This window comes from Diabrotica virgifera, chromosome 2 (genome assembly GCF_917563875.1).
Source record: "Diabrotica virgifera virgifera chromosome 2, PGI_DIABVI_V3a".
NCBI lineage: Eukaryota > Metazoa > Arthropoda > Insecta > Coleoptera > Chrysomelidae > Diabrotica > Diabrotica virgifera.
This window is the reverse complement of record NC_065444.1, coordinates 101,618,711-101,643,879: the sequence shown is the minus strand read 5'-3', so window position 1 is coordinate 101,643,879 and position 25,169 is coordinate 101,618,711. Positions and strand designations below refer to the sequence as shown.

The 25,169-nt window shown below is 33.5% G+C and overlaps 2 protein-coding genes across 2 annotated transcripts in view; both read left to right on the top strand.

Annotated features, from left to right (window-relative positions):
- Positions 1 to 24,969, top strand: part of LOC126880151 (zinc finger protein 235-like) — a 35,672-nt gene extending 10,703 nt beyond the window's left edge. Inside the window, exon 2 of the mRNA XM_050643906.1 lies at positions 24,782 to 24,969. The gene's annotated coding sequence lies outside the window, so the exon portion shown is untranslated. The remainder of the gene's footprint in view (positions 1 to 24,781) is intronic.
- Positions 1,417 to 24,925, top strand: LOC126880149 (zinc finger protein 227-like). The gene is made up of 2 exons (XM_050643904.1): positions 1,417 to 2,596; positions 16,708 to 24,925. Exons 1-2 carry the CDS (start codon positions 2,380 to 2,382, stop codon positions 18,138 to 18,140), a joined length of 1,650 nt encoding a protein of 549 aa, XP_050499861.1. The 5' UTR covers positions 1,417 to 2,379; the 3' UTR covers positions 18,141 to 24,925.
- Positions 24,970 to 25,169: the final 200 nt, after the last annotated feature.

The following is a 25,169-nucleotide window of genomic DNA, read 5'->3' as shown; positions in this document are numbered from 1 at the left end:
ATTTGTCTTGAAGTCGGTTATATTTTCCTGATATTTGACAGAAGACAAAGCAAAAATCTGAGTTTGATTGGAAATCATAAATTAACCATTCTCTTTTTTTTGTCTCAGTTAGCCCTATTTGATTTTTTTAACATTTTAATTTTTTTTAGATTATTGCTTAAATAATGCAACATTAATTAATGCATTTGTGTGGGATGCGGGCCCCATCAAGTGCCCGGGCCCTAGGCGGCCGCCTAATGGTTAATCGGGTTAATCCGGCACTGTGTTTAATATTAAAAAGCAATTAAAGAGCGGAGTCGACAGCAACGACCACGTCACTATCCATTGCCGAGTATACAAATTTTATTTTTGTTTCATCGATTAACTTATCACATGAAACGGTAACTTTTTTTTACAATTTATTTGTTTCATGTTTCACTTTTAATGTTTCATGTTTCTTTGATGGGCCCTAGACAATTGAGTATTTAAACTCCATAATAATAATTAAGTTGGATTTATAGTTTGACGTAGCGTAGACGTAGACGCAACGTAGACGTAAGAAACGGACTGGAGACGGAAGAAAATATTAGGGAGTTTTTGTTGCTACGTAACGTACGCATCTCCGTATACGTAAAGCAACTAACGTGTCGTAGAGGATGAATGTTAAAATAGGTAGTTTTTGTAACTGCCTTAACGTAACGTAAAGCAAATCGTAAAGTCATTTTTAAATTCCGTTGACATTAAAAAAATAAAACAATGTTCACACAATATACAATTAATATACAAATGTAAAAAAAAATAAATGAATGATGAAATTGTATGGTTTTAATTGCTTCTATTTAAATATAAAAATATTATCTTTCCTTAGGTTAAAATTTTTTATTTTTGTTTATACCTACTTTTTAGTTGTAAATTATTGTATACCTACATCAGAATTCCAGTAGGTATAATGTAAATAGTGTGGTAATATTTATTTGAAAATTTTACTGAAACTAGGTCATTTGTTTATCTAGTTATTAATTGTGGTGATCACTGTATTTCTTAAATTAATACAAGATTTGTTTGTTTTGCTTTATTAATAGAAAACTTAAAAACAATAAAATTTTAAATCTATTATGAAGTTCCAATTTCCAATTACAAACACAGAATAATTTTACTCAAATAGACTAAACCAATAACCAATATAACCTTAAATTTAGAAACGAGTAGTACGCTGATGAAATGTTCATTTGGTAGGTAATCGGGCAAGATCCTGTGTGCATTCGGTGACTTTCGGCTCGATAGGGATGCGTATGAACCTAACGTACCAGCCCGTAACCTTAGGTAATACGTAGCGCGATACGGGAGTTCAACCATTAATGCGCAAGCGTATATGTCAAAAAGATGCGTTACGTTTACGTATTTGTGTGCACAAAAACTCCCCCCAAAATTATGTCAATTTATAGATCGACGTAACGGAATTTTTGCGCATGAGTAGAAAGAGTAAACAATGACTTAATTCTAATTCAACAACATAGCCTATAAATTATACGAACAGTAAACAAACTTTGTGTTTATTTATTTATACTTATACTATTATTTATTATAATATTTATCTGTTTTGTGTGTTACATGGATTAGGAAATAAACGAAAGTATGCTCTTGGTGCCGCCTGCCGTGGGATTTCCAACTATTTTGTTTCATTTCCTGGTCTTTAAATGTTTATTGGATTTACCTATCGTATAATATGTGTGGATAACCACGAATTAGGCTAATAAACAACTCATATTTATCTGAAATATTGAAATGACTCTATGATATATTTTTATTAAATTAATAACTTAACATCCATTGTATTAACAAATAATTAACAAAATTCGAATATGTTGACAATCAACTTTTTACAAAACACAAGGAATGAGGGGGCGGGGCGGGTCCACTTTGAGTGACAGAACAAAATTCTGCCTTATGATTGGCCAGACGGAAGAAACGCACTGTAAAAGATGAAAGTTGGTCATCTCTTATGTTACGTTACGTTTCTCTTACGTTCCGTCAGGCGCTTGCGTTCATCTATAAACACGAGTACACAAAATTCGGTGTTGATCTTTTCCAGTGCGTCTCCGTTGGGTCTACGTCTACGCTACGTCAAACTATAAATCCAACTTTATTCTTATTCGTCGAAATACTGGTTGCATACATTAAGTGTAGGGATTCTGTAAGATTCTGTAGTAGTCATGTGTCAGCGTCACCTGTCACCTCGCACCCAATGTTTTTTGTTTTTGTCTGTAAAAGGCTCAAATGCTCAAACCATAGATTTAGATGGCTCAAACCAACTCAAATTATAAAAGGTAAAAAAAAACAACTGTACATAATTGTAAATTTATTATTGGGATACGCAAAGACAAAATCAAGTGTAATCATATGGAAATAAAACAAGAAATTAGTGAAGAAACTTATAAAATAAAAATAGAGTGTAATGACTTAGATTATGTTCTTTTGGATGGATTTAAATCTGAAATTCAGGAGGAATGCGATAGGCAAAGTACACATGGCACAGAGGATTATTTAGACTTGCCCATAAAAACTGAAATAGAACAACATGGAAATAAACTTAACCCATTCCAAGAAAATCAAAAAGGTTAGTAATAAGGTATATACTCTGTATTCTTTGATTTTCCAGTTATCCCTACTTTTCTTTCTTTACACCGCAAATTACCTGTACTATAATTTATTCTCACTGGTATGGAGATTAGTCGACAATGACATTGTCATCGTTAACTGGAGGTGTTATGCATAACTCGACCAAGCGCCATTTCTTTAATATCGAGATAACAGCGGATTCTGGTGACACATAGCTTAAACTATCTTGGAAAAAATCCCTGTTATTGTCAAGTTAACGGTTACTAAGAAAAACAAAATTAAACCAAGCGACATTAATCCACTACCATTAAGCGACCATTAAGCAACCAAGAAACGAAAAACTTTGAAGCCATTTATCTCAAAACTATCTTTTGGCGCTTGGTCGAGTTATGCATAACGCTGTCCAACTTACCTTACAAGGTGGCTTTTGAATGTTCTTCGATAACGGTTACTTGTTTAATCGCTTAAATTATTAATTCAGTTAATTTACATAATTCTTTTTTCATTATGTATTCAGTGGTTACAATAAATTTATATAATATAAAATAAAAATTAATAGGTACTCGAGAAAAAGTGATAAAGTGATTTTTTTTCAGATTCAGATTCGTTTATTCATGTCAATAACACAAGTGTTTAACACATGTCAAATAAAATTACACAAAGATTTGGACACAATACAGATTAAAAAGATGCACAATACGACTAAGAGTATTAATAACATTAAATACTAACATTAAAATCACATTAAATTTGATTACATTAACAATGGACATTGCTTAAAGTCATAAAATCCTAAAATTTAAATGCAAAAAATTTCTCATTACTATAAAAAATATTTTCCAACAAAATATCTTTAATTGTACTCTTAAACTGATTTAATGGAAGACACTTTAAACTATCTGGAAGTTTGTTGAAAAATTTAATAGCCCAGTATCCTGGCCCAGTTTGACACCTCCTCAATCTCCAGTAGGCTGGCACGAGATGGTGTTTATATCGGGTGTCATGTTGGTGTATGTTCTCATGGGTTTCAAAGTGCGCCCCTCCCCTCTTGATAAACATTAGGTTCTCAAGTATATATAGAGATGGAACAGTGAGAATTCTTAGGGACCTATATGCTTGCCTACAATCATCCCTATACCAAAGACCAGCAAGAACTCTAACTGCCTTACGCTGCCAACCAAAGACTGTCAACATTTCTGCTGAATGACCCCAGACTAAAATGGCATAGGCTAGATGAGACTGAAAAATTGCATGGTACGCTGTTATTAAGACTTTATGTGAAACATTAGATGCCAGATTCCTAAGTACAAACAGATTTTTTGCTTGCTTTTTACTTAGACTGTTGATATGTTCACCCCATTGAAGCTTGGGATCTAATAATACACCCAGAAATCTGACACTGCTCATACCATCATTTACATTCTGTGTGTCTCTGAGAGAATAAACAACTCTGTTGGTTTTTGCTGCATTGAGCAGTAATCGGTTTACGCAAAACCATTCATTGGTCACTGACTGTGCAGACATAGAACCCTCAAGCGACTCCCCAAGTGTATCAGTTGTAAAAGACACTGTGGTGTCATTGGCGAAGAGTGTGTACTTTGCATTTGTGTTAATGCTCGTAAGGTCATTAATATAAATTAGAAAGAGAATGGGTCCCAGAACAGAGCCCTGGGGAACCCCAATATTAACAACACTCTTTCCTGATAACACCCCAGAGACCCTCACAACCTGTGTTCTGTTTTCTAAGTAAGATTGAACTAGTTTTACACTGTAAGGACAGAAGTTGTATTTTTTGAGTTTTTGCAAGAGCATTCCATGATCTACACAATCAAATGCCTTGCTCAAGTCACAAAACAGAACAGTATTAAACTGCAACCTATGAAAGGAGTCTACAATATGTGAGACCAAGTCCAGTATGCCAAGTACTGTGGATTTGTCCTTTCTAAAACCGAACTGAGAGTCTGAGAAATAGTTATTATTTTCAAAAAATGTGGTTATTTGTACTGCCATAGCTTTTTCAACAATTTTAGAGATTATTGGAAGCAGCGAAACAGGTCTATAGTTTTCTGGATTCTTAACGTCCCCTTTTTTATAAATTGGTGTAACAATTGCTTTTTTAAGGACTGATGGAAATTTATTTTCTTTAAAGCATAGATTTATTAGTTTAGTGAGTGGGCTTATAATAATATTTTTGATCATTTTAATAAGGTTAACATTAAATCCATATATATCATGGCTATTTTTATTCTTTAAGCTGTTTATTATATCCCTCGTTTGATTAAAGGTAATTTCAAGAAATGAAAAGGTGTTTGTATGATTGACATAATTAATTTTATTAATAAAGTCAATATTTAATTTTGGAATGTCTTTAACTATATTAGTGGCAATTTGGGAAAAATAATCATTGAACTGGTTTGGCGTGATCTTGTGATCTTCTAATGAAGACCCTGATTTTCCTCGATATTTGTTTATCATGTTCCACATGGTTTTCTGTGGATTTTTTGAATTTAATATTATTTGGTCATTTGACCTCACTTTGGCTTTCTTAATTTCATTTTTATATTGATTTCTGAATTGTTTAAGTATATGATGGTTATTATCATTTTTATGTTGCCTATAAAATTCTTCTACAAATTTTAGATGTTCCCGCATTGCCTGTAGGTCATTTGTAAACCATGTGATTTTTTCAGATTGGTCTGATCTTACTCTATATTTTTTTTGTGAAAAAGATTCTAAAAAACAACTTTCAAGAATATTCATAAAGTGACAGAATTTTAATTCAACATCAGTGTTATCTTCATAGATAAAATCCCAGTTTACTTCCGATACTTTGTTGAAAAATATGTTCTTACCTTTTTCAGTTATAGGCCTAATAAGCATAGTTGTCTCAGTAAAACCTGTAACCTTTTTTTGAATCTCAAATTTGACAATCTGGCCTTTGTGATCTGAAAAACCAGTTTCAAAAACCTCAGCAGAGTACAGGGGCAATCCAGGATCCATGAAAATGTTATCAAGACACTTATTACCCCTTGTCGATTCATTTATAGTCTTGACTAGGTGAAAACCTTCAAGAACGCCTTGAAGTTTACGGGCACTTGCATTGTCAACAAGAAAGTCCACATTGAAGTCCCCAGCAACAAGGACTTGTTTATTTGGGCTTAATGTGCCTAGAACTCCTTCAAGAGAGTCCAAAAAGATGTCAAACGGGCCAGAGGGGCTATGGTATACTGCTAAAACTAACAAGTTAAAATCTTTTAGACATATACAACAATATTCTATACAAAAATCAATTATAAAAGTGTCATTATTAACAACATTAAAACATATAGTATTTCTGACGAAGATCGCAGAACCCCCTCCTCTATTTTGTGACCTTGCCGTGTAGTTGGCCAATCTGTAGCCCTCAATATGGACTGTTTGGATTTCCTCGTCTGCCAGCCAGTGTTCTGTAAGGCATAGAATGTCAACATTCTTGTCCTTGATGCATGCCTCCAAGAGACCAATCTTATTTCTCAGTGACTGCATATTGAGATGAAAAACACTAAGAGGTATTGGAGATTCACTTGAGTTTATATCTTCTTCATCTTTTGTCCCTGGTGGCTCTGGATATTCATAAAATGGTTGACTGAGATCCCAATTGGCCAAAGGGACGTATCAACAATTTCATTTGCCTGATCTGTGGGAACTCCTAGCTTGAATGAACTTCTTTGATCATCCTTTTTAGTGTACATTTTCTGGCAAATAAACCCTGCTTTCATTCCATTCTCCATTAAATGAGCCTTAACGGCTGCCGAGTCCACTGAGGGGTGGAAGCCGGTTACAAAGAACCAAGTTTTGGGGGATGGTGATTCAGCTACCTTGAGTGTTGTGACACTTGCAGCTGTGCTTCTGATTGGTGCCGGTCTACGATTTTTAGGGGCTGCTCTCTTTCTGTTTTGGACAATGGTCCAACCTTCAGTAGTTTCACTCTCATTGGTATTTGTTAACTGATGTTTATGAAGTTGAGATATTTTGGACTCAGAATTATTGATTTCCGAATACGAAATCTGTTTTGTTTTTGTTTTATTTGTCATGTCGTTGACATTGACATTATTGACTTTGACTTTTGGCGAATCCATTGCTACCAACTGTTGTTCGTTGCGTTCGATTTTCGTTTCCATCTGCTCCGTTTGATCCGGTTTCAATGCGCCGGCGCCTGAGACGTCATCGTCAGCGTGAGAGGATATGATGAAGGCAGGCGAAAGGTGCGGGGAAGAGGACGAAGGATGTTTACCTTTCTTTGAGCGTGAAGTCTCCGGTTTTTTTATGGCATTCTCATACTTTTCCTTCCACAGATTGGCATTTTCCTGTAGAATCTTGTTTTTGTCAGTTAATTCATCCACTAACCTCAAATCTTTTATGTTCTCTGGTGTTACATTTTGGCTATCTTTGTCTTCTTTAACCTCGGTCTTCTGAGCTTCCGCATCACAACAGTAAATACGACTTTTGTCGACGAAAACTACTTTTCCGGCCCAATCTCTGTTCACACAGGAATTGTGGAAAAGGCTACCGCACTTAACACAGATTACCACAGTAGAACTTTTCGTTTTGCAGCATTTAAATGCCGTTTTATCGGGAGCGTCGTCTTTCGCATGTTTCACAGCTGACGCCATCTTTTTCCACTAGTAACAATAATATATTGTTACTATGAGTATGAAACTCTTAGATAAATTTTGAACATTTTTAACAACAAAATACTTGGATCACAGAATATATCCTGTGTATTCTTTGCTTGGATCATGCATAAATAATAAACCATAAATAACTTTTTATTAATTTTCAATTTTAATAGTAGATTACATAAATGCCACAAAGAAATAGCTTCAGAACAATATTAATTTCATGTTTTAAATCAATTATTTATCAAATACTGACACTATCAATATTATTTTTTAAGAGCAAACAGTAGCGATCAACAGGTACCAACAAACGCGTTCCAAGATTGCGGCTCTAATTTGGAATATTTTGTCCAGATATTTGGCACACATATTCGTAATATAATAAAGAATGGCGGTACAGAGCCCAATTTCTGAAATATGTTAGTATGTGGAAATTACTCTATAACTAAATAAAATATTTAAAAAAGGAGCCTGTACCGCCATTAAGAAAGACAAAAGATACACTTTCTTCAAATAAACTTTTTTATCCCGTGCCTAGATTTTGTGTCACATTGAAACTACTAAAAATCGATTTTTTACTCGAACAAAAAATCCAACGTCACTGACTTGGCAACATTTCACGCCTATGTATATAAGAATTATTATTTTTGATAGTATAAACGTCACTGTTAGTGTCGAATTACTGACGCACTGTTGCCTAACTTTTGAAAGTTCGCAGAACTTTCGCAATCTTGGATTGCGTTTGTTGCTACCTGTTGATCGCTACTGTGTGCTCTTAATAAACAACTTAAAATATTTCTGAAGCCTTATCAAATATATAGTAACCTTGTTTGTCACTGTCTTGTCACACATAATAATAATAATATAATAATGATGTTTATTTAGGAATAACAATAAAGATTTACAAAAAAAAATAACATAATGAGTACTACCTAAATAAACATAAATAACTCACTGAAGTTGAGCTACCCTGTACATATATTACTAATATACATACAAAAGTAGCACCCCTTGTGCGTGAGACTTAAAAATATAATATACTAATTTACAAATATAAACAAACACAAAAAATATTTAACAAATGTATAAATGTATAGTTTTCGAAAATTTATAAAAATACTAAAAACTCTAACATTAATCAAGAAAAAATAAAAATATAATATGTAATTTTAATATAATTTGTGATATAAATGTGGCCATAAATAATTCAAGAAATGTCACAGTTGATAATAAAAATCTATTTAGATACAATTTTTATTTTCGATATAATTTTTTATTTCTTATTTAAGTTTATTTATTACAATTATTGTCCATTAATAAGTTCTTCGCAGAATTTTGTTGATTTGTTCCCAATCCATTGTTTAATTTCATATTTATATCTGTTTTTTATAATTTTTAAATTGTTTTAAATTATCCGGTAGCAAATTGTACAATTTGGGCCCTATGTAACCAACATATCTTTGAAGGATGGATTTATTACATTTTGGTAGAATTGTATTATGTTTTATATATCTAGTTTGGTGGGCATGACTGTTAAAATTTAATATTATCTTTTTTTCATGTATATGTATAAGGGCTTTATAACAGAATAATTTACGTACATTTAAAAATTTACTTTCGTTATATAACAGCTCACTAAAATATCTTAAATTTTTCCCGTATATAATTCTAATTAGCCATTTCTGAATAATATTTATAGAATATAAGTAATTATTGCGTATTCCACCCCATCCTAAAAGGCCATATGTGAGTTGAGATTGTATAAGTGCATAATAAAGAATTCGCAAATGAGTTATTCCTAAAAATTGTTTTAAAAATTTAAATCTTGATAAGAGTCCTCTTAATTTATTTACTATATTATTTGCTTGGGTGTTCCATCGTAAATGTTTATCAATTATTATACCTAGGTATTTAATCTCGTATGTATGTGGAATTTCATTTTTTGCATCAATTACGTCATGACCTACTTATTCCCAAATTTTGGCGCGCTATGTCAATCATGAGCGTCACAAAAAAAATATTAAAAACGGAACTTTGACCCCTTATAACTACCTTCCTTCCTCACTCTGGTTTCCGGCTCTGGCGATTTTAATTATTTATGTCATGGTCTACTTATATTCAAATTTTGGTGCACTATCTCAATCACGAACGCCGCAAAAAACCCCTTATATTTTTTATATTCACCCCTACCCCCACCCCTTTGTCGGCCACGCAGCGTTGAGCCCCTAGAGATTTTACTTAGGTACGTCATGACCTACTTATTCCCAAATTTTGTTGCACTATCTCGATCATGAGCGTCATAAAAAAAAATAATAAAATCTGCGACTTTGACCCCTTCTAACTACCCTCGGCCCCAACTCTGGTTTCCGGCCGTTGGTGAAAGTCATGTACACAACTAATTCAACATATAGATTTTCCATATTACTTATCACGCACAAAGTCCGCTCCAGCTCTTAGACTAAAAAATCATAGGCCATTATAACAAGTTTAATATGGGATTAAAATATAATAAATATTAACCATTTGTCACGTTTATTGATATTTCGCAAGATATCTTTAGTACCTATCTAAAAATTATTCACGTAAAAAACAACACATTTGTCTAACTAATTATATATCTGAATATAAAGGAATGCACAAAGTTGTTACAAATTTATTTAAGTAGGAAATAGTAACTACATGTGTAGAAGTTTGTTTAAATATTAATCAAAGTTGCATTTTAGAAATCGGAAAACACTTTCTGTGGTTTTCAACTACTTGTAACATACTGTACTTGCTTTTTTCATTTCAGACATTTCATTGACCGCCACAAAAGCAAATGAAAAATGCAAGCAAAGTGTGTTACAAGTACAGTCGGAAAAATGAAAGATTACCCATGAACGATCACATCAATCACTTATTTTGTATGTGCTGTCTTTTTCTATAAATAACAAACGTTTGTTATAGAATATAGAAAAATAGAGCAAATATAAAATAAGTGATTGATGTGATCGTTCATGGGTAATCTTTCATTTTTCCGACTGTATGTAGTTGAAAATCACAGAAAGTGTTTTACCGATTTCAGATAGGCAACTTTTATTAACCTTTAAACATACTTTTACTGATGTAGTTTCTATTCTCCATTTATATTAATTATTTGTAAATTTGTAACAGTTTTGTATATTCCTTTATATTTAGATGTATTAGAATATTATATGTTTGTTTTAACGAGAATAATTTTAATAGTTAGGTACTCAAAATATCTTGAGAAAGACCAATAAACGTGAAAAATTGGAAATAGGTATTTAATATATTTTAATCCCCATATTAAACTTGTTAAAATGGCCTATGGTTTTTTATGCACTTATAGATATGTAAAATAAAATTTAAAACTGAATTTACTTGTTCGTTTTCTTACAAAAAGTTATAGATTAAAATTAATTTAAAATCTTTGAAAAATCAAACAAAAAATTTTTGGGGGGCTTTAGACGAGAAGGGTGAACATTTTGGGCTGAAATTTGAAATTGAGGCTATACTTGAGCCTGGATATTTATAGGCTACCCATTATATGGGCTACCTACTTTATTCTTAAAAAAATGCTCCTTTATTCTTTCAAGACTTTTGTACCACATTTTCAAGCTCTCCCTCCAAACTGGAATCTTCCCTGACTACTGGAAAGAGAGCTTTCTAAAGCCCATCTTTATATCCGCTGACAAAACCTGTGTAACAAACTATCGTCCCATCAGTATATTCAGTGCAATCGCAAGGTATTTGAAAGTCTGGTATGTGACATTCTAACCCCACTATTTGAACCTCTACTAGTCCAACAACAGTTTGGGTTTAGACCACGAAAATATACAGAATTAAATCTTCTTAGCCAGTTGGACTTTTTGCTGGATGCCTTGGAGAAGGGGTATCAAGTGGATACAATATACACTGACTTCTCCAAGTCATTCGACAGGGTGACACACAATATTTTGTTGCATAAGTTAAAACTGATTGGAATTGATGAGCCTTTATTGTCGTGGTTCCAAAGCTACTTATCTGATCGTAGACTAATTGTTAAAATTGGCACTTTCTTTTCTAAAATTATCCAAGTTCCATCAGGAGTGCCTCAAGGCTCTCACCTTGAGCCACTCTTGTTTAATATTTTCATAAACGATATAAATGAATGCTTCGCGATCAGTTTATTTTTGTTCTTTGCTGATGATCTAAAATTAAGCTGTGTGATTAAATCCCCAGAGAATTGTGAAAAACTACAGTACGATTTAAATAACTTGCTAAAGTGGTGTAAAAGAAATGGCATGGAACTTAATCTAACTAAATGTAAAACTATGACCTTTTCCCGTTTCAGAAATGCTGTTTTTGACTACAATATTGGTCACTATACTCTCGAACGAACTTCCCTTTTTAAAGACTAGGGTGTCACCCTTAATACAAACTTACAGTTTTCTTATCATCTAGAGAATGTTGTTAATAGGGCTTTCCAGATGCTTGGTTTTATTAGAAGATGCACCCAGGACTTCACAAATATTACAGCTTTAAAAACCCTCTAGTGTGCATTGGTCCGTCCCCATCTTGAGAATGCCTCCTGTGTATGGTTATGGAGTACATACTAATGCTCTTCAGTTGTTGAACATCAATTTTTGAAGCAAATTGCATATAGACTTAATATCTTGGACAACTACAATGATGCAGATATTCTCATCAGATAGATCTCATCACTTTCTACAACATCCTAGATGGAAAAACTGGAACTCCAGAGCTTCTTCAAAAAATTAATATTCATGTCCCACTAAGAACAACTATATACGGAGATGAAAACATAGTACGCTACATTAAATCAAACAGAATACGATGGGCGGGTCACATACTAAGATCAAGTGACGAAAGACTTCTAAACGCCACATTCTGGGAAAGGCCCGATGGAAAAAGGTCAGTTGGTCGCCCAAGAAAGAGATGGAAGGACGCAGTAGCCAGCGATCTACGCAAAATGGGAGTACAGCAATGGGAAATAGCTGCTCAGGACCGACAACAATGGAGGGAAATAGTAAACGCGGCCAAGACTCACATAGAGTTGTAGAGCCAAATGATGATGATGATGATGACTAAGAACAACTAGGGCTACAGTTAGTTTCCATTATCCAATCCACCATACTAACTATGGTCTTAACAACTTCTTCACTAGAACTGCCAGACTAGCAAACCAGCACCTTAACATTGACCTTTTCCAAATTTATAGCAAATTCCTGAGTCATCTTTCAGTAAACTCTAACTAAGTAAGAGTTATTATTCTGTATTTTAAGCTTAACATAAATTGTAATTGAGCTTTGCCCGTTTATAAATAAAATAAATAAATATTATTGTTGTCTGATATAACGAGATCTGCTTGTAACGAGATAATTAGTCTGCCATTTCAGTTCTCGTTATAGAGGGAGTCTACTGTAGTAACTAATCTGATTATTTCATTCATTCTACTTTCCCGTATACTCAAATATCTACATTACATACGTATACTGTACTGTATATTATAGTATTTATAGTATCACCTTGATGTTGTTATGTAATGTTATATAGGTAGGTATGCCAGTTCATATTTAATAGTTGTCAAAATATAATTATCGAAATGTTCGAATTATTTCATCTGAAGATACAATAAATTGGCGACGGGGTAAATCATTGAATAACCATACTTTTTAACAATTGTGCCAAATTTCCAAAGTTTCTGGTTACCTTGGTAATACCGTACTTTTACTCCCTCCCCTACATTTAACTGTCTTGCAACATTGGTTTTGATTTTCTGATCTGGTAAGTTTTGGTGGACGTAGTGCATCGAGTTTGATTCTGTTTGACATCTGTTCAGGTACATTTCAGCTGGTGATTTTCCACAGGAAGGTGGTGTCCCTCTATATTTTAAAAGAATTTCTTGTACTTTCTTACTCATGGGTATACGATCAGTAGACATAGCTTTTAGTCTCATTTTTAGGGTTTGAACATTTCGTTCAGCTAAGCCATTTGTAGCAGGATGACCAGGAGCAATAAACTTTTGAAAAATACCATGTATTTTTAAAATTTTTTTAAATTGATCACTTACAAAAATTGTAGCGTTGTCTGATAACATAACTTGAGGATATGCGTGAGCAGAACATATCTCTAACAGAAGATCAATAGTTTTTTCTGATGTTGGCGCATCCCTAAGAACTTTGATTTCAGCCCATCGTGATTTAGCGTCAACCACAACAAAAAAATTAAAACCTTGGAATGGACCCGCATAATCAATATGGATGCGGTCCCAATTTTCTGTTGGACTATCCAGGGCCGCGCCATCCACGTGTGCAATGTGTGCGGCACACACAGGCGCCAGCAATTAAGGGGCGCCACTAGAGTTGTTACAAAAATTTTACGCCGGCAAAATCAACACTTGTCCATTTACCGACCTTGCCACCCTGTATAACTGAACTTCAAAGGTAAGCACATTACGTATTGATTTATACAATCTGCATAAACAAAAAAATCTTGTACAGACATGCAGCCACCAAGCCACCAGTCCAGCAAAATTTATGCTTTAAAGCCAACGTACAAAAATTTGGCAGAAGTTTATGATGCTTTATGTGATGTAACACATTCAGGTAAATCTGATCTTGATTCAAAATATCAAGCTAGATGTTTAGGAGATAAAATATCCACATTTACATTCATTTGCTCAGTCCACATATGATATGGTATGAAGTTCTGATGAAAGTTACCTTCGTTAGCAAAACTTTACAATCAAAAACAATGAATATGCAGCCTGCGTTAAATGCTTTACAACAGTTAAAACATTGCTTTTGTTGTTTTCGACAAAGCATTGATTTCAGTCAATGAAAGGTTTTCCATATTGGAAAATCATGTTGATTGTTTCAAATGTTTATATAATTTGAATATTACAGAAAACCCACATATAAAACTTTTTTCTAGAAATTTGTAAAAAATATAAGATTTATTAATTATCTAAATATAGCGGCGAGACGATTTGTCTGAAGAAATTGTACATCTTCGGTCTTTGTTAAAATAATTAAATAATGATGTTTGTAAAATTTCAAAATTTATATTTTTAAACGAATATTTACTACAGTTTACCCAAATTTAACAATAGTTCTTTACATTCTGCTCACTCTGCCGATATCTGATGCCATTGCTGAACGATTTTTTTCTAAATTGAAATTTATAAAAAAAAAAAGAATGTGTGTGTACTTTGTACGCACGTAAGAAGTTATACTTCTATTATATGATTTCACCGAAATAAATATACGTTCCAACAGTTTATTTATATTTTATTTAAAAGATACTACTAATTTTTACTTAGTACTTTCCAAAAATTTTTATTAAAACAATACCAAAAATTTAAAAAAAATGGAAAACACCCGGATTTGAACCGAGGACCTCTTGATCTCCAGTCGAACGCTCTACCACTGAGCTATACTCCTTTTGTTTGTGCGGGTGCGCACTACAAGATTTCTAAGACACACTGTCAAATAGACCAAGTGAAGTATAAAAATACTTTAAATATTACTTATTATATTATTCCCGAGGTAGACAAATCCAAAGATATCAAAATTATAAATGTATTTACTAAAGAACACTAATATGTATATTCTTTCCACACCTTTTTTGAACTATACATACATAACATAAAACATTTAGCAAGGAACTCCATACTGTCTGTGTGCGCATGCGCGCAGAATAATAAAAATTCACTTCCAATCGCGCCTAAAGAAGTTCAACTTCAAAAATTTATAAAAGTTTTTATATATTTTTTATATTTTTATATTTATTTAATTTCTATCAAAATTTTATAAATTTGTATAAAAAATTTATCTATTATCTCTATAGAGTCGTCACTATGTATTAAATGAAAATTAATATTCACCATATTATAAAAAGATTTCCCGAACTGAAGGCTCGACAAGTTAATTTTTTATAAAATGCTATTTCGTGTTTACCTATATCTTTAGTTTTTATGTTGTTACGCCAAAGATTTATTTTTATTTATTTATTTTAACTTACTTTATTTTCCTGTTGAATGTGTGAGCATTTTTAGTTATTTTTGTTTGGTTACGATCAGTAACGCACCTAGTATTTTCTTCTAGGGGGTGTTGGCTTGGCACCGAAATTTTTTTGTATTGCTTGTGAAAGACAAGTTACATTTTCTTACTATTCTTTATACATTTTTCATATGCTCTGGAGGGGACTTTAACCCTCAAACCCCCCTGGGTGCGCCACTGGTTAAAATAAATAATTGTTAATTTTGGGCGCCATTAAGTGTTTTGCACACAGGCGCTACCACGTGCTAGCGCGGCACTGGGACTATCCCAGGGGTGTAGTGGAGCTTTTGAAGTAGATTTTCGAATTTCAGCGCAAGGTTGACATGACTTAACCATAATTTCAATGTCTTTGTCCAAAACGTCACATTGACCAAATTCTTAAAACTACGGTACCTAAAAATAATGTAATCTTTGTATACGAACCAAAAGTAATTATTTATCAGCCACAACATCAAGAACCCCCCCCCTGCATCTTCTGCCGTCTATCCAACGTTATGTTCCTCCAGTTCATTTACATCAAAACCCTATCATCAACGAAAATGTAGATCCAATGATAGAACCTGATTATCCTGATAATGAAATGGTACCCATTAATGAACCTCCTGCGGTACACATTAATGAACCTGCTGCTGAAGAACGTAATGCTCTTCCGCAATTAAGATCTGAACGAATTCGACTTCTCAATTCAAGATTTTAGATTTAGGTTTCTAATTCTTTTGTATTTTTAAGTTCAAAATAGCGTGGGAGACTATTCGCTCTGAGCGTTAACAAAGTGTCAAAGCAAAATCGACCGACCTGCTCATGGTGGCGGTTTTTTGAAATTTTATCAGGACGCTTTGTGTATGTTTAAATGAGACATTTTAAAAAAATGTCGTGTCACGCTAGTGATATTATGTATTAATATAAACAGAAAATAAAAACGCACTTAATCTGATATAAATTTTTCTATTTCCAATATTGATTATCAGTTTGATTTTGTATACATAACCTCACTATCGCAGTTTATGTCAATAAATCTATATTAACGAAAAAGAAAATATTTTTGTTGCCGTATAAATTACAGTATAAATTAATAACGAATGAATTCTAACAATTGTATTCGGTTATTATCACTACAAAATAAAATATTCAAGTTTAACAAAATAATCCCATAAAACTCAATGTTAAAACGTCCTGACAAAATCTGACAGCGTGTCACGTGACTGTAAGTAGAGGGGAGACGCACGGAGCCAATAATATCCTCCTCTATTTATAGTATCACCTTTATATTGTTTTGTAATGTTATATAAGTAGTTATGTCAGTTCATATTTAATAGTTGTCAAAATATAATTATCGAAATGTTCGAATTATTTCATCTGAAGATACAATAAGTTGGTTTGTATTTTAGGTAATCTCCAAGAGGGACACAAAATGGAAATTACGGAGACATTAATTGAAGATTCATCTTACGAAGGAAATGATATGAGTAAACACACTGAAGGAAAAACATTAAATAAATACATGGCAGTTGCGACTGGACAAAGACCTTACAATTGTGAAATATGTTTTAAACAATTTAGTGATTCGCTTAATTTGAAAACACATTTAAGAGTGCACACTCGAGAAAAACCTCATAAGTGTGAAATTTGTTTTAAGCAATTTAGTCAAGCAGGTAATTTGGAAAAGCATATGAGAACGCATACAGGAGAAAAACCATATAAGTGTGAAATTTGTTTTAAGCAATTCAATCAAGCAGGTAATTTAAAAACACATTTGAGAGTGCACACTCGAGTAAAACCTCACAAGTGTGAAATTTGTTTTCAGCAATTTAGTCACGGAGCTAGTTTGAAAACACATTTGAGACTGCACACTGGAGAAAAACCATATAAGTGTGAAATTTGTTTTAAACAATTTAGTGATTCAGGTAATTTGAAATCACATTTGAGAGTGCACACTCAAGAGAAACATCACAAGTGTGAAATTTGTTTTCAGCAATTTGGTCAATCAAGTGATTTGAACACACATTTGAGAGTGCACACTGGAGAAAAACCATACAAGTGTGAAATTTGTTTTAAACAATTTAGTAATTTACGTAATTTGAAAACACATCTAAGAGTGCACACTGGAGAAAAACCATACAAGTGTGAAATTTGTTTTAAGCAATTTAGTCAAGCAGGTAGTTTGAAAACACATTTGAGAGTGCACGCTGGAGAAAGTCCATATAAGTGTGAAGTTTGTTTTAAACAGTTTAGCCAAAAATGTACTTTGGAAACACATCTGAAAGTGCACACTGGAGAAAAATCTTACGAGTGTGAAATTTGTTTTAAGAAATTTAGTCAAGCAGGTAATTTGAAAACACATTTAAAAGTGCATACTGGAGAAAAGCCTTACAAGTGTGAAATTTGTTTTAAGCAATTTAGTGAAGCAGGAAAATTGAAAAGTCATATGAGAATACACACTGGAGAGAAGCCTTACAAGTGTGAAATTTGTTTTAAGCAATTTAGTGAAGCATGTAATTTGAAAACACATTTGAGAGTGCACACTGGAGAAAAAGCTTACAAGTGTAAAATTTGTTATAAGCAGCTTAGTGATACACGTAAATTGAAAACACATTTAAGAGGGCACACTCGAAAAAAATCTCACAAGTGTGAAATTTGTTTTAAACAGTTTATTGCTACAAATGTTTTGAAAAATCATTTGAGAACACATACAGGAGAAAAACCTTATCAGTGTGATATTTGTTTAAGGCAGTTTAATCAAGCATCTAATTTGAAAACACATTTGAGAGTGCATACTGGAGAAAAATCTTCATCATCCAGCATTTTAAATCCAAAGTTATAGGCCTTCCCTAATAATTTCTTCCAGTTCTGTCGATCTTGGACTTCCTGCAACCAATAGGGAACTTGCATAAATTTTTAAATATTAAAATAATATTAAAAAACATAAGGTAACATGATCTTAAAACGCTTGCATGCAAAAAAAACCAAATATTTAAACCCATACGGTTATTACGACGCTTTGAAAATGCTATGAAATTCAAATTTCTTAGGAGGCGCTTGAACGTCCTTCTATTGGTCTGACGTCAAAGACCACGGTCAACCGGGCTAGGAGTCGAAAACAACACGATTAGAGTATTACGGAAATTGTGTATTATTCTCCTTTTCATGACCATTTTTCAGTGCGTCACAAATTATAGAAAAAAAGGTAAGTCCGTGATAATACACATTTATGACATTTATTCTAACATGACATTTTAGTTAAATCTGACAGTTGTCACATTTTATTTTCAATTTGGAATAAAGCAAATTAATTGTGTCTATTGCATTTATAAAATGGTATTTTCTTTGATTTGTATAGTCTTATAAATTGTACAGATTATATAGATAATATTATTATTTTATTTAATAAATAATTCTTTTTTGATTATGGCGCCGTCTATCGACAACTAGAATAACTAGAATAAATGTTATAAATGTCTGTAATCAGCGACGTGCGTTTTTTTCTGTCAGATACAATTTAATGTGTTAGAGAGAAATCGAAAAACTGTTACGCACTGAAAAATGGTCATGAAAAGGACTATACATTTTAATCGTATTTAATTGGAAATTACCAGGTAGTATTTGTATTCTTATATAGTTCTACAATCAGTTTATTTAGTTTCAAAATAAAATTTATAAATCTTTAGAAATTGCTACTTTCTAAAGGGTTTAAAACGCATAAGTACTGTTAGTCATGAGGGTTTTTCAAAACAAAGCGATTAGGTTATTCTGGGGATTGTAAGGGTAAGTTTAATTTAATTGAACTGGAGATTAAAAATACAAGATCTTAAATACATATTTACTAATTAATGGAACAGATTTTGCAAATATTCTCGAAGCATTTCTTTCGCTTATGGCGAAATCATCTCCAAGAGAGACATAAATGTGTGTCCTGTTATCTTTTTTAGAGTTAAAAATAGATGCATTGTTTGCGTTTTACAATATTTTTCCATTAACTAAAACGTATAAAACGAAACGTATACAATCTAGGTCTGTATTGAAACTTCATCGCTGTACAATTCAGAGACAAACTTTTAAATTGTTTTGCTTCCTCTTCTTTCGCATCTTCACAAGATACAGAAACACTTTCATTGTACCAATAGTCATCACTACCACTATATATTCAGTATTATCTTCAAATACAGAACTTCCTGGTTCAATTTTTGCATCTTCAAATATTGTTTCAAGTCTTACAGGTGAAGTTCCTGCATCCTTATTATGTATTTGCAATGGTTGCAACCCGACTGTATTAACACGCCTTTGAAATATACACTGAATACCTTTATTGAGATACCGTTTTTGAGGTAAAGCTGGTTGGTTTAATTCAGGTCCTGATTGAACTAAGTTTGTGAAATTAGGATCACACTGTCTCTTATCATCATTGTCCTCTAGAACAGACTTAGATGTAGAAGCGACATCTTCAAGAAGCTATCGTTTAACCCTTTTAAGGGCTGCTTCCCTCACAGGCTGAAAAAAGCTCGTTTTCTGTCTGGTTGACAATCAAATATGTGCGGGACAATACCTGACTTAATTTTGTGACCACTCATAATCTTGAATTATATATAGTTATCCATGTCTTGTTCCAACTGCAACCAATAAAGAAGTTTAAGCAGGCACATTTCATGAAACGACAACTAATATTTTTTCTTGAAATAGAAAATGTCTTATTAGATACCTAATTAGATAAATATTCACTTCGAAATAATCCTCACAGACATAAAGACCTTTGCTACTGTGTGAAATATCCTTTTTATCTCGCAAGCATGCCTTTAGCCACTTTAATCGACGTTTTGATTCTACTAGTAGAGTAAAAAATTGTTTGTTGGATGTGGCGACAGTTGTGCTTTGGCATTCCGGTACTATATAGTACTTATATAACGCTGCGCAGATTTGTTTTCAACTTTGATAAAGTATATTATACACTAAATACAATAATATTGTTACAATACAATACAATAATAACACAGTTATTCGACAAGCATAACTAAGAATGGCAGAATGCATTAAATGCAATAGCTCACCGAACGGGCGAACGAGAACGCAGTGGTTGGTGACGTCAGACCCCAGCTCGCGCTTTTGAATTTGTTTGAAACGGAAATTTTGCGCGCGGAACTTTGATCACTTGTTGTACGTACACCATTCATTGTTAAGACGTAATATTTTGAATATAACATTTTTAAACATAAATTAACAATTTTATGCAAAAATATTTTTATGTGCAAGTTCCCTATTCCCAGCAATCCTCTTGACGTCGTCTGTCCATCGTGTAAGTGGTCTACCTCTACTTCTTTTGTCTGCGCGTGGTCTCCACACTGTTATTTTTTAGGTCCACCTCCCGTCCTTCATTCCCATGGCCCATGGGATGCATGGAGAATCCCTTCGTCTGTCCATCGCTTAGGTGGTCTACCTCTACTTCTTCTATTTGCTCGTAGTCTCCACACTGTAATTTTTTGGGTCCACCTCCTGTCCTTCATTTACCATGACCCGCCCAATGACACTTCAGCCATGCTATTCTCTCTATGACATCTGTGACGCCTGTCCTGATTTCCTCGTTTCTAACCCTGTCTCTGAGAGTCAGTAGTGAATGTTCCATTTTTGTTTGGGCAATTCTTAAGTTTGGTTGATGTGGCCTGGCTTAACGATAGTGTTTCGTGTTTCGGCGCCGTAAGTCATGACTGGAAGCATGATACTATAAATAACGAGATAGTATCTTCCCGTAGCTCAGATACGTTCGAGTTCGCGCATGATGACGTAACTGGAGACCGGAAGTTGAATTTGAATTCTTGTTAAAATTAAATGGGATTTGTATGCATTCTGTGATGAAATTATTCAATTAGCAACATAACATTAAATTTCAATGAATTTGAAAAAAAATTAGTGTCGAGATTCCTGTCAAAATAACTGACATTAATAAAATATAAAATACACTTATCTTACAACCGCGAACAATTCAAACTAATCGGACATTACGAATTATTACAAACCACTACGAACTTACCGGTCTCCAGTTACGTCACGACTTCAGGATGTGCAATATATTATCTTGTTATTTATAGTATCATGACTGGAAGCACACATTGGTCGAACGTCTATTTTTTCAGATAGTTTGGCATGTTGCTCTAGAACATGTCTGATAGAGCTCCATATGCGGCCCATGCTAAGGTGATCCACTCTGTAATTCGGCAGTTTGATTGTCCCTGGTAATTTGGATCTTATAAGTATTTTATTTATGGATCAATGCTATTTCGTTGAAGCCGACTTTTGGATTGTGGCTTTCCAAAATTTATAGTAGGGGAGGAAAGTATGCTAAATGTGCAGTCACTCGAGCGCTTTGGGGACCTATTGGGTTGTGAAGAGTTGGTTCTAAAACCAAAAAAAGTTAAGTAAAGTTTTCCATTTTAGTGGGGACTTTCCATTTTTAATTTAATTTTCCATTTCCAACAATCGTTTTTTCCGATTATAGCGCCATTTATCCATAATTCGAAAAAATGTTTCAAATAAAAGTTACTTATTTTTACGTAAGGAATCCGAATCTGCAATAAAAAATGGGGGCTCATATTTAAAATTTTAAAGCAATCCCCCACCCCACCTTCATGAGGGGTCGTGTTTGGTATCATTCGATAGATTTTTCAAGCATATTGAATAAGTGTATTTTTCAGTTTTCATAAATAATAAGCATGCATTTTTAGTTTTTAGATCTATTGTTCATTTCGCGAAATATTCGCTTTTTTCTGGTGATTTTTTGTGACTCACCCATTTCCTTACGCCCCCGCCCAAATCGTGAGATTTTTGAAATATACACTGTTTTGCATGTACTTAACTTACCTTATCTTAATCTGACGATTTCGAGTTTTTCTAAGGATAGATTTTTGATTTTTTTTTCGGCCCCTCCCCCTTAACGAACGCCCCTGTGTTTAGAGCCAATATATGGTAGAGGTACATCTACAGGGTACCAGGTTTCTCCCCATATGATAATCTGACGCGCTCGAGTTACTGCAAAAATCCCCGCTTGGGCTCCGCTACCATTATGTTTAAACCAACTTTCTTACAATCTGCATCAAACTCAGTAAGCATAGTTCTAATCTCTTTTAAGTTGTCTGTTATAAGAACTATGTCGTCTGCGAATGGTAGGTGGGAGAGCCTTTTGTCGTCAACATTTATTCCTTTGGTGTCCCATTCCAATTGTTTGAAAGCATGTTCAAGTATTGCCGTAAAGAGTTTGGAAGATAACGTGTCTTCCTGTCTAATTCCTCTTTTGATATGTATAGATTTGATATCGTTTGTGTAGTCGGACGGTCATGGTTGCATTATTGTATATGTTCGCTATCAGTTTGGAGTACCGATAATCTATACGACTTTCCTCCAACGCTCTCATTATGCTGTCAATTTCTATCGTATCAAATGTTTTGTGAAAGTCTACGAAAGAAAGGACCAATGGCCGGTTGTATTCGATGGATTTTTCTATAATCCCTTTCATGCAATGGATGTGGTCGTTAGTGCCAAAGTTTTTCATAACACCCGCCTGTTCTCTAAGTTAGTAAAAATCTAATTTTGCTTCCAGTTTATTTGTGATTATTATTGTGAATAAATTGTTAGAGGTGGTTTAATAGGCTTATGGGTCGCTAATTCTCGAGCTCTGTTGGATGGCCCTTTTTGTCTAATAAGATGGTATGTGCACTGTGCCATCTTGTAGGTGTTTCACTCTGATGCAAACATAAGTTAAACAGTAACTGTTCAACTTATGTTTGCATATAAGAAGTTATAGGAACTGTTCCTTTATGTTCTTTAAACGTCTGTCTCTTTACGGCCTCTATAACGATATTTTCTTATCCCGGAGCTATTTCCCTATTTCTTTTCATTTTGGTTGGTTGACTAATCTTTTTACTGAATCTTCTAGTGGCTCATCATGGTTGTGTTGGCTGTTGTATAGTTCTGCATCTCTGTTGGTGATGATATTTCCATCTCTATCCTTTAATTTCGTTATGTCTTTTTTGTCATTTGTTAATTTTCTCCTTAGAACTTTTGAGGCTTTTGTTATCTTAATTATTTGTTGAATTTGTTCATTTTTATATTTTCGGTTGTCCGTACTAATAGTTTTTGTATTCTTTTACTTATATCTCTAAGGTCCGCTTGCCAGAGGTGTAACCAGGATTATCGTAAGGGGAGGGTTACAACTACTTGATCGCTTCTGGGGGGTATGGAATAGTAATGGTGTTAGGCGTATAGAGCTCAAAGTACATCCAAATGAGGGGATTATAACCCCCAAACCCCCCCTGATTACGCCTATGCCGCTTGCCACTATGTTAAATTTAGTACTGAAATTAGTACTAAAAATAGGGTACCTACAAATTAGTTGCGCGCGCCGATTCAGTACTAAACATGTTCTAATTTCTTGTACTAAAAATGATGAATGTTAACTAAGGGCCGGTTGTTCGAACGCTAATCAAAAATGGAATCAACTGATCATTATCAAATATTTAATTACTATCAAATTAATTTATACTTGCTTTATTACCTACTTAGAAAATTGATTACAATCAACTGATTGGCGTACCAACAACGGATTTTGTTATTTGATGGTTTTTAAGGGGACTTGATTATAATCAACTCTTGATTAGCGTTCGAACTACCGGCCCTACAAGTGAGGTTATGTTACTTATGTTTATACTGTTTTCAAATATGTGGAGTCATAATCAAATACTTAGAAAGTTTAATCGAGCTTCATAAAGCAAATCTGCACATAATTTTAGTTTCTTTTTCAACATCATTATTTACCTCTTTGTGTGTTTACTCTAATTAAAACATTAGTTTATCATTACAAAATTGGCAGAGCGCATGCCTCTCTGCGAATTCGAATTAGATAAGTTGCAAACGCAAACTGACATTTTTCATACTAAATCGACTCGTGCAACTAATCAATATTTTTAGTAGGTACTGAAATCAGTACTGAAATTAGCATAATGGCAAACGGGTTTCTCACAAGTTCATGGTGTTCTTTACTTCTATTACTTTGCATTTTTCTCCTCTCATCCATTAATGCTTGTGTTTGGGAGTTTGGGGACTTATTCTTTTGTTATGTGATGTCTTTTGGCAGTGTATCTTTCGGTTAGAAAAGTCTAACAAGTGTGAAATTTGTTTGAAGCAGTTTTCTCATTCAGGTTCTTTGAAAACGCATATTTGAAAGAGCACAGTGAAGAAAAATCAGAGAAGTGAAATTTGTTTTAAGCAGTTTTATCTCAAAAATATTTTGGAAATACATTTAAAAGAGCACAGTGCCGAAAAACAAATGTGACATTTGTAAGAAAGTATCTAATCTAATGAAAGGCCAAGATGACACGTCAAGCGGAAACGTAGTTTGTCCGGAATGATAACTCCAAGCGCCACCAAAAAGAAATCTGAACTACCAACATCTGACATCAAGAGTGAAAATAAAGTCAAACGTAGGTAATTGTCAAAGTTGTGGATACACTGTCGCATGGAAAATTAATCCAAGGAAACGATAGAGTTTTTACTAAAAATACCTATAGTGTTTAAAAATGTTTTGTAAAATTGTACTCAAAATTAATTAAATAAATATATAATCCGAAATTGGAATGAGTTGTCACGATGAATAAATCAATGATTTGAAGTAATTTTTATCTTCCATGTTTTTTTTTCATTCTTGCATATTATGCTGATCTGCATTTCACACATGCTACATTCAAAGTACAACGAACTTACTTCTGTGTGTGGGTTTACTACCGTGAATGTGTGCGAATGGGTTTACTCCCGTGAATATATGTGAAAGGGTTTACTCTCGTGAATATGTTTGAGAGGGTTTACTCTCGTGAAT